The sequence below is a fragment of the Megalops cyprinoides genome, chromosome 4, assembly GCF_013368585.1.
Source record: "Megalops cyprinoides isolate fMegCyp1 chromosome 4, fMegCyp1.pri, whole genome shotgun sequence".
NCBI lineage: Eukaryota > Metazoa > Chordata > Actinopteri > Elopiformes > Megalopidae > Megalops > Megalops cyprinoides.
Genome location: NC_050586.1, coordinates 36,169,764 through 36,181,250, shown reverse-complemented (window position 1 = coordinate 36,181,250; position 11,487 = coordinate 36,169,764). Strand labels below are relative to the sequence as shown.

Sequence of the window (11,487 nt, the reverse complement as noted above, 5' to 3'; positions counted from 1 at the left end):
CTAGAGAAAAGCATTTCTTTATTCAGTTTATATTATACTTAATATAGCACTCTATATGAGGCTGCTGTCTTCTGTCCTGTTGAAACGTCGTTCCTTCTGACAGTGTCTTGGGTCTTTGAACCAACATCCATAACTTCACAGGTTGCATACTGGTGCAATTTGAGATTGCTGCCATAGCATTGGCTTGTTTTATCTAACTCCCTTCTCACAATGAGCAACCATGTATATTGTAGTACTGCTTTATTAGGTACTTTATTAGGACGGCATTACAGAAGATGTCCATCTAGCTGTATAATATGCAATGTTCTGTTACTCAGTCTGGCTGAGAGGGCTCTAAATGAATAAATGTAAATGCATATGTCAAAGCTGGGTGTCTGCCCCCTCTATCACCCTGGATTTAACATTATGCTGGGTTAATGAATCCTCCCGTTTACATAGAAACCTGCTGGGGATAAATGAATTGCCTAACAATCAGTTACATTTTAATATGTCCTTGCTAGTCAAGATGAATAGTCACTTTCCTTATGCCTGGATTATCTCATAGTATATTAGTGTTAGTGCAAAGCCCATTCCTAAAGGTGTTTCATGAAGTATTCCTTTTCCTCTACGAGAGAAACTTGTGCTTTAAGAATTATATAACAAGGCCTCTGGGTAAACCCAACCACACCTGACAACTGACCTCAACCTTGAATATTACGTTAAGCATATTTTAGCAATTGTCAGTTCTTTCGCAAAATAACTGAAACGTAATGAACCTAAAAGCAATAGTTGTTTAAATAGTTGTCTCTTAGAGTTAAGAAAAAAAAATACTAGGCCGAAACCTCCCTAACATCTCTTCTCCTGAGACGTTTTTTAGTTGTTGGTTATTTCTCCCTCACCTCAGGGTGACTCAGCTGCCTACCTCCAGTGGAATGATGAGCTGCACCTATGTCACCCTCTCCACAGGGCAGAAGATGCCCATTGTGGGACTTGGGACCTGGAAAAGTGCCCCAGGACAGGTCAGAGGTCAAACCAAGTTCAAAACCTATGTATCCGCATCTACATATGGCAATCTGCACTCACTGAATGTTATGTCTGTTTCTGAATATATAATTAAAACACCAAGTCAGAGTTTGAGTATGAACAAGTCATGTTGCTTCACAATGATGCCAGTGATGGATTGAATGTCCTTCGCTGTAACCAGTCTGATCTCGCAGGTTAAGCAGGCAGTTCTGAGTGCTGTGGACTGCGGTTACAGACACATTGACTGCGCAGCCGCATATGGCAACGAGCACGAGGTTGGAGAGGCCTTGAAAGAGAGAGTGGGGCCTGACAAGGTGGGTCAGCTTTCACACACAGCAGAGGTCAGGACTGGTCAACAAACCAGTGCTTTACGACAATTATAAATCCCATGTTACCATCCTCCATACTAACTCTACGAACCCCACAATCACATCTCACATCCATGATTACAGTAGTGAAGTATTAGCTTCATTTCCCTCGACGGCATCCGATACAGGCCTTTGCCAGTGGCAGTTAGAGGTCTGGATATCTACGACTAAAAATATTTTTATTAACACAAATAGCTTAACCAAAACTAGGTAGGCAAGTTCAAAATTTCATGTAAATTCAGCTTGAAGTCAACACTGATATATACATTAGAAATATACAAGAAATATTTCACAAGGTTTCCTCTGCACAAAATTTGCACAAAGCAAGTTTATTTTGAATGACGTTTTTTATATGCAATGTTTATGCCTATGTATATTGAGTAGAAAAACATATCCTCAAATGCAGTTCCAAGGAGTCAAATGTTAAAAAAAGACCAAAAAATGAGCACAATATCCCTTAGGCACATATTAATATCTTTATAATCTTACCATTATAATTTACAGAATCTATTTTAAGGCAGAAGTCTTAAAGAAGACTTTTTCCAGGTGAGATAAACAGTATTCCTTACTAATACAGTTAATGTAACAGGAGTCAAATGTTACTGGTTGCTGTTATCCTTGTTCGGGCCACTCCAGGCCCTCCGACGAGAGGATGTGTTTGTGACATCCAAGCTGTGGAACACTCAGCACCACCCTGACGATGTGGAACCTGCCTGCAAGAAGAGCCTCACTGACCTGGGCCTCAGCTACCTGGATCTCTACCTCATGCACTGGCCCATGGCCTTCCAGTAAGCACCAACCACACGTTACATTACATTATTGTCATTTAGCAGACACTCTTATCCAGAGTGACTTACACAGGTCACAATTTTATCCATTTATACAGTGGGATATTAGCTGAGGCAATTCTGGATTAAGTGCCTTGCCAAAGGGTAAAGCAGCAGTGCCCTAGCAGGGAATCGAACCTGCAACCTAGCGGGTGCAAGCCCTGCTCCTCACCACTACGCAGCACATTACACATATGTGTAATGTGCACCCTTCCATGTCACATGTCCTGAAGGCTATGCATTGCAGTTTCAGCTGGGATATACCCGTCGGATGTGTGCTTTCAGGAGGGGGGCCGAGGTGATGCCACGCAACGCAGACGGAACCATCCGCTATGGGTACACCCACTACAGGGACACGTGGAAGGCCATGGAAATGCTGGTGGAGCAGGGTCTGGTGAAGGCCATCGGACTCTCCAACTTCAACGCCAGGCAGGTCGACGACATCCTCAGCATCGCCAAACACAAACCCGTGGTAAACCAGGTATGGAACAGGCTGGACAAGTCTTTTTTTGTTTGTTTTGCTTCCACCTGATTAATACAAGACTGCCACTTTCAAAGACAAGCGTGCTTCATATTTGTGCTGCTAAACTGTCTCACTCACTTTGACTCTGTCCCCGCAGGTGGAGTGCCACCCGTACCTGATCCAGGCCCAGCTGCTGGCTCACTGTTGGGACCGAGGGGTGATGATGACAGCGTACAGCCCCCTCGGCTCCCCTGACCGACCCTGGGCTGCCCCTGGCGAGCCACAGCTCTTGGAGGACCCCCGCGTGGTCAGCATTGCCAGCCGATATGGCAAGACTCCTGCCCAGGTCATCATCAGGTGAGTGGGCCAACACCAGCAGCTCGCCAGCGCCTCAATGAATATGGTACAAACACTCCAATAAATGACTGTAATGCAAAGCATATCACATACACTTCGCTGTTCAAAATGTCAGGTACGACAGCAATCTGTGACTATAGTCCAGTGCATGCAACAGCGTCATTAGCCATAGTTTTTGCATAATTTTCCCAAAGTGGGGGCATGATTTTGCAGTGTCAGTGAGTTTTGTAAATGGTACAATTCAAGTTTTAACACATTCATAGAGCAGAGGCACTATTAGAATTGATATTTAGCAGGAAATTACTTGATCTCTACACAGACCTGTGTAACTGGCAGATTGTTATTGCTAAACAGGTGGCAAGTGCAAAGAGGAGTCATCTGTATCCCTAAAAGCGTCACTCCCTCCAGAATTCAACAAAACATTCAGGTATAATTTCTGTATTATCCACTAGAGGGGTCTGCTGAGTTAACTATGTGATATTTACGAGGATGAAATTAGTGTTCCCCACCGGTCTTCCCCACTTCCTTTCTCTTATATTTTCAATTGATACCAATGTTTCCTAATCAAAAGAGGCATCATGAAAGTTGCAGACCAATGAGGCTTTAAGTACTATGTTGTAATCCAGGAAGGTGTTGGCATCAAAGAGTTATTTAAACTACTAAAAGGCTCTAAATGCCAATATAGGTGTCCTGGCCAGAAATTTTCTAATTAACACACCATTGGGAAGAAGGTGATTATTGATTTCTTTAATACACAATTGTTTGTAAATCAATGTATGAAAGCATGGACTGTATTTTTATATGATAAACAGGTATTTGACTTCAACCTATCAAATGAAGATATGAAGCAGATTGAATCCTTTAACAGAAACGAGAGGCTTATAATTCCAACAATAGAAGTGAGTATTATAACCTTGAAACTTTTTACAGTGTCACATAGCGTTCACATACAATACTGAAGCCTTGAGAAAAGTTTCATATTTTAAACCTTGAACAGAGAAACTTCAAATGCATATACTGCATATTCATCTTTTGTTGTCCGACGCTTAAAAAGTTCTCTGAAGCTACTCCCTCTGTTTTCTTCACAGAAAGATGGAAAGAAGGTGTGGAGAGATGCAGCCCACCCTCATTTCCCCTTCCATGACCCACACTGACCACCGCTCTCTAAAGGCTTTTTCACATGCTATGATTTCTGGTCCAAATGCAGCTCTTCTTATTTGCCCTTTTGAGTTGACATGAACTTGCCATCATTCTTGGAGAAATCTGGGCACGCTGAATTGATACCTCAACCTAGAACCTACAATTGTGTCATGTGTCAGGTCGAATGAGTGACAAATGATTGTTTTTTTCTGTGCACCCTGATTGCTGTAATATAAATCAATCAATTTGTGCTGATCTCCACATTGAGCAGGGTTTCATGAGAAGTGATGGACTGCCAACAACAAATGAATGCCTCTATTGCTGCTTTTCACTGTGGTTTGTACAGAACACCAACAACTTTTTAAAATTTTTTATTTTTGGCACATTATTTTATAATTGCACAGTTAGTTTTTATTGGCTATTGACAGTCCTTCAATGCTCAAAAGACTGCTTCATAACCAGTCCTTACGACAGAAGGAAGAGCAATCACTGTAGGACCTAATAGAATACAGGTCTCAGGTTTAAGGCTGAGGTACAACTTCAGTATGCAAGTACTGAATTTCCCCAAGAATCGTGGCAACATCAAAGGGTCAATTAAAAGCACTAAACATGGACTAAAATCATTGCACATGCCCTACACTCAACTGAGAAACCACATTCTCTATGCCTTTCTCCCCATCACTCATCAAGGACCACAAGGTCACTCTCTGAGGATCTGCCAAAGCTTGAAGGATTCAAAGTGTGTTAGTGTTGCTTCACAAATGCCAAAGTGAATAATGGTGTTTCTTTTTACCATAGTGACCATAAACCCATTTACTGAATAGTTTCCTTCTAAGATAATTTTGTGCTTCTTTCCTGCACATTCCATACAAGAGTAATGAAACACATCATGTATGCTTCTTTAAAGAAGTAGGCCTTCTTCAGCATTGTTACCTTTCACCCAATGAAAAAAACATATTTGCTATTTTTACAATTATTCTACATGGGATGTTGTCAAGGCTGTGTTATATGAAGCCCAGAATGCCAAGTGAAATCACAGCATGTGCGCTCAAGAGATTTTCGGTCAAATATTTCAGCACTGCTGCCACTTGATCATGCAGTCATTATGCAGTATATATGTGCTGAACGTTAATGAGCTGATGACAAAAAATGCATCTGTCAGTAGACCATTAGGGCTCATCAGTGCACTGTGTCTTAGGTATACTGCAGTTGGAGTAGTACCATTCTGGCTTGTACAGAGACAACAAATTGTTTGATACTGAAAATCAGGAGACATGATAAAATAAGAATGATTGATTCAACCTGATTTGATTAAAGTATACAAATGAAGTGCTAGCAAGAGAAATGTATCCATAAACATATATACACAATTTAATAACATTGTGAAAAAACTACCTTGCCACTCTGATTTGTTATTGTTACATTTCACTTGAATGCTACCACACAGTGAAGTTGGGATGCCATTCATGTAGAAATTCAGTAAGAGCAGATACTGAGGGTTACACATACTAATACTTAAAAAGACTGATTATGTAAAACGAATGAGCACATGACATTATCATTGATCAAATAAAATACTTTAAATACTTTTATTTGTGCAGCACTTATTCTCTTAACAAAATGAGGACATACCTGGAGCTGTTGAGCGAGGACAGCTAATGTTCTTGTTGCTAGACAAAACTGTGGTCCACTCATTGAAATACAACACAATGATACAGCGCTGTTAGAGAGGCCAACAGGAAATTATTAAAGAACATTATAAATTAATAAAATATATGTGTAATTATATCACTTCCAAGCAGGAACGTGCACACCTTCGTGCTGTTGTTGCCCGGGCAACAGCCCTCTTTTGGCCAAGCTGCTCCTCTCAAGGATTTTGATAGCTGGGATTAGCCATTAGTAGCACTAGTACATCATTGCTGAAGTTAGATCAAATTAAACCGCCATATTATTTTAGTTAAAGCTATTAGTCAGGCACACACAGGACCAGCAGCACATAAGTGTGAGTTTCATCATAGTTGTTGTCGACAAGAGTGATATTAGTAAAATAGTTCCTGATTGGTTGGGAGGGACCAACCAAGGGATAGTTATAGAGCCTATTGTTCAGTGTATTGGCAGTACATGGCAGCCACGCTTCTCACCGTGTCATCATTGTCATGTGTGGGGAAAATCATACTCAATTAGTAAGACAATTAGCCTGTAGCACGGTGTGTTCTGTATTCTACTTGCTTGGTTGTGTGCTGTGTTTCCTCCCCCCCCTTTGTTCACGTGTGATTATATATTTGTACTTTTCTTAAGGGTTTCACTGTTTCCTCTCTGTGCAGTGTTAAGCCAATCGTGTAGTAATGGATAATGAGGTCATGATAATGTGCCACACCCCTCCCTTGATAGTAAACGCATTGTTTAATGTGCCAGTGGTTCCTGTGAACAGGTGTGGCGATTTGCCCGATTAGGCTATCGCCTTTTTATGACGAAGGAAAGCTGGCGTCTTCCCAAGTCCTCACCCCCCCCCCCCACCCACTTCCACTTGTTCAACCGGAGAAGCTGTATGACCACTCTGTTTCTCGCCCTTCCAACCGCCAGAGAAGTTGTCTCGGAGCTGACCCCCAACGTGGTAGGCCTACCTCGAAAGCACTGGTAGTTAGGTGTGTCCACTCCCAGTTTTTGGGTGAGTGCTCGGTATGCTCGCAGTATTTTGTATTTCCCCCTGCTAGATAATGAGATGCCCTGGCTGAAGCTGCACTATACTTGTGAATGACAGAGCGGTGACACCTCTGGCTGTTGACACCACCTACTGGCGGACTGAATATAAGATTTTCATTTGTTTGTACTTGTGTTCTATAACAGATGAATTGACCCCTTTTGTTGTTGCTTTTAATTGCTACCTGTGTTTATCCATTGTAATAAAAAGGAATCATTCTGAATGAAAAGTGGTCTGTTTGAATGTTCTTGGTTGTCTTGCTCCCACCATTTTTACGAACTTTTATTTTTTTTTCCCCAATAAATTTTAATCGTTATTGATAAAGCGAGCCCCAACTCTTTAACTGGGTGTCGTAGTCAAATTTTTATTACTGGCCACATCAATTGCAGTGCACTTAGTGCAGTGAAGTAAGTCATTATAGTAAATGTGTGCATGCTGAGTCATTAAGACTGTGTAAGTAATATCTTTAGGATGTGCAACCATGTATATTTATGTTATAAGTTTCGACTATATATCCTAATATTTCGTTGGAACTTGGAGTCGTTAAAAAAAAAAAAGGGGGGGGGGGGGGGGGGGGGGGGGGGTAGACAATGTCCTTAACATTGTCTACCCATAGAGCTTCAATGCAGTTTTAGTACTGCATAATAATCCAGTCTTCCGTTGGCAGTACTGAATGTTTTGCGTAAAGCGCGTGTGCACTCTCAAGACCGCTTGATTGTCATTTCATGATTACCGCAGGAATTTTACTAAATTCAGGTATGTAAAGAAAAGCCTACCGTAGTTGAGTTACTGACTCGCATTTTCATAAATCATAATCTTCTTGACTAAATCACATGTGTGTATGAATAATCTCATTCATTTTTTTTTAAGATATCCGTTTATTAGAATCATTGTGTCTACTATAGCCTTCTGTCACTTGAGAAAGTATGATGTTAGCCTGCTGGTAACATTAGCTAACTACCTAGCAACAGAGTGGACACCTCAGATGGCGTAATCTGTGTATTGAAACTAAGTTAAACAGTTGTCTGTCCTTGCTACCCTCAGCAGCCACTGGCTTTGCGCCCCATTGACGCAGTCACGGGCTCCATCAAATGTGAATATGTTAGCCAGCTAGTCAGAAGAAAATGCTTTGAGCTACAGTGATCGCAATGGCTGTCAGCAGATTGGCATCGACTGGCTTTGCAGGCTGGATACATAACGAGCGAGCTATCGCTCGCTAACTAGTTTGATGTCTATGTAACATATGCAGTTGGTCACCGTTTTTGTGCGAGCCAGCTAGTTAGCTAGGTAATAGTTAAGTTTGGTGTTAACAGTTAACGTAAGCTTCAAGCAAGCTACATATCTTTAGTTAGCTTAGCTAGTTAATTAGCTACTGAGAAGAGGCTTTAAGGCCGCCCTCAGGCCACAAACGTTCTACTGAACGTCATTTTTTCTAGCTAACTCACCAACTGTGTATAACTCATAGTAGTTAACGTTATGTGTAGGCAACTGTAGCAACATAATGGTAGAAGTATGTCCTAATCATCTAAAGATAACTTACTATTTTTCTTTTATCTCCAAAGGCTGCAAAGGCTAAAGAGGCCTAAAAAAGAACTGTGAAATATTCAGACAGCTCTGTTTTTATCTCTCTCTCCCTCTGTATTCTCTTCAATACAGTTTATTCAATGTTTTTTTTTTCCAAATTAATTATATGAAATGTAACGCATTACACATTTCAATTGTCAACAAAGTCTCCCAACTCAATTTCGTTTTAACCAGGTTATACAGTCAACTCAGCTTATGAATATGTCAGTGAACAGAGTGTCTTGTGACAGCACATTTTACTTTTTGTGTGCATATGAAGCAACATTTCTGTGACGGGTAAAGGCAATGTTAAGGTGTGCTAACTTCCGTATATGAGATCAGTCTTTTGGACAAAAAAAATGTTTTACTGTTGGCAGGTTACATTGTGACTCATTTGCATAAGAAATTAAATGTCTAAAATAGATTTTTGCTGGGGGCTGGGGTGCGTGGGCGAAAGGTATCTTCCTGTTTTTGTCCTTTACCAATCGCATGCCTGAGTAGTTTTTGATATACTAGGCGAAAAGTCCACACTTTGTGCCAACTTCACTCGGGCCTTAAAGTAAATACACCAACTGCCACTTAATCTGAAGACAGGCCAAAGTGTTGTTACTTGTTACTTGTGTATACGAAGTGTACATACACTAAAGCAGCTAAATAACCCGTCGCTAAGCTGCATGCTAACCCTACGTGTAGCCTATGCGAGTGAGGCCATAGGCCTTTGCCACATTGCTTAAATTCACACATGTGATGCTCTTAAATGGATTGAGTGAAACACTTCCTGTGTGGGAAAACTCGGCTCAGCCTAAAACAGAAACACAACAGCGGGAAAGACGCAGCTATTGAGCTCCCAAGTTCAATGTGCTGTTCGTTGAAAACCAGCATGGCGTCTTAATTGAACCATCCTCGTATGACATAGCAACACCAGCTAGCCTTTTAGTGACAGCCATTATTTCATTTTCAGGGCGAACATACTTGCTAAAAAAAAACAACTGCGTGACAAAAGTGGGACTAACCAGCTAAACATCTAGGTAATGTTATGGTCTCCTTACAAAAAGTAAAAGATGCCAAAAATGTGTATGGACTTCTTCCATTATGGGTATTCTTGAGTTTATCCATTAACTGGCTAACAGCACGTTTTATCATTAAAAAAAAAACCTAGTTCAGTTGTTTCTCAGAAAAGCAAAGGCAATTATTTATATACAGTGATATGTCAGCACTTTTGAAATGAAATGTTCCCATTTTAATTTTAATATTAAAAAGAACAGTATATGTATACATATTCATTTTTAATTATGGATTATGAAATATGATATACACAATAGAATTTTTGAAACGCTTCCAGGATCAAAAAGGTCCAGGCCCACCCTCCCCTTTAACCTATTTTTGTGCCTAAACCTATTTGCAACACACCTATCTAACTAACCTATTGATGGCACAAACACACCCTCCCAGGAGTCCGTGCTGGGAATCGAACCGCGGTCCCCAGCGCGGTAAGTAAGCTAAGCTACTTTACTTACCGCACTACACTATTGGGCCTGGAACAAATACAACTTGTATTAAGCATCTATTATCATTCATATTCAAACATAGATTGTGACGTCATCATAGTCGTTTGTAGCTCAGCGGCTGGCAAGTCTGCCATCTGTGCGTTGGCTTCTAAATTGAGAAAGTGGCCGATTGCAGCCCCCAACTCCAGTGATTTTTCAAAGTAGTTCATGGACTAAAATGCAGTACCTGCTATGGTAACGTTATCTTAAAAAATAAGAAGGACTACGGTTAATTTCTTTAGGCTACTCACCTGAACGATCTAGCTGCCAAACTTGATATTCCGTATTGGGTCACGGAGAAACAACCAAAATTTAAACCCGAAAAATTGCAGTGACACATATTAACCAACCGGAGTCTTGTCATCTCTTGCAGTATTATGCGCTCGACATCCATAATCCTACTTAAAACAACCTGCAACACGCCTGTACGTGTGTGGTTGGGTATACATATGGATTGTTATATCACTCCATGGTGTGACAGGCAACCTCATCTTTTCGATGAATTTACAGGCTACGTGTCGGTTGTGTACAGGAAGTGTACACTAAAGCAGCTAAATTACCTGTCGCTAGGCTGTATGCTAACCCTATGTGTAACGAGGTCACACGCTTTTTTCACATCTCTGAAATTCACGCACCTGATGCTCTCGAACAAATTGAATGAAACACTTCCTGCGTGGGACAATTCAACCCAACATAAAACAAAAACACAACAGCGGGAAAGACGCAGTTATTGACCTAGCATGTTCAAAGTCCTTTTCTATGAAAGCCAGCATGGTGTGTCTAATGAAGCATGCTCGTATTGACGCAGCACCGCCAGCCAGTCATCTACAGTGACAGTCATTTCAGTTTCAGGGCCAGATTAGTTGCTAACAAAAAACTGCGCGACAGAAGTGTAAATTTGGGCTAACTAAATAACTCGGTAATGTTAAGGTTTCACTCACAAAAAGTAGAACATGCCGTATGTGTATGGACTGCTTGGATTAAGGGTATGCTTGAGTTCACCCATTAATTGGCTGACTGCACTTTTTATTATAGGCTAAAAGCCTAGTTCAGTTGTTTCTCAGAAAAGCAAAGGCAATTATTTATATACAGTGATATAATGTCAGCACTTTTGAAATGAAGAAAATGTTCCCATTTTAATTTTAATATTAAAAAGAACAGTATATGTATACATATTCATTTTTAATTATGGATTATGAAATATGATATACACAATAGAATTTTTGAAACGCTTCCAGGATCAAAAAGGTCCAGGCCCACCCTCCCCTTTAACCTATTTTTGTGCCTAAACCTATTTGCAACACACCTATCTAACTAACCTATTGATGGCACAAACACACCCTCCCAGGAGTCCGTGCTGGGAATCGAACCGCGGTCCCCAGCGCGGTAAGTAAGCTAAACTACCTTACTTACCGCACTATGCTATTAGGCCTGGACAGAACACAAACGCTAATTCGCATCTATTAAAATTCATATTCCAACATAAATTGTGACGTCAGCATAATCGTCTGTAGTGGAC

At 40.8% G+C, this 11,487-nt stretch overlaps 1 protein-coding gene across 1 annotated transcript; it reads left to right on the top strand.

Annotated features, from left to right (window-relative positions):
• Positions 1-914: 914 nt before the first annotated feature.
• Positions 915-4,532, top strand: akr1a1a (aldo-keto reductase family 1, member A1a (aldehyde reductase)). Its single transcript, XM_036526798.1, has 8 exons — positions 915-998; positions 1,197-1,316; positions 2,007-2,158; positions 2,483-2,678; positions 2,818-3,017; positions 3,372-3,444; positions 3,830-3,916; positions 4,106-4,532. Exons 1-8 carry the CDS (start codon positions 915-917, stop codon positions 4,169-4,171), a joined length of 978 nt encoding a protein of 325 aa, XP_036382691.1. The 3' UTR covers positions 4,172-4,532.
• The last annotated feature ends 6,955 nt before the right edge of the window (positions 4,533-11,487 follow it).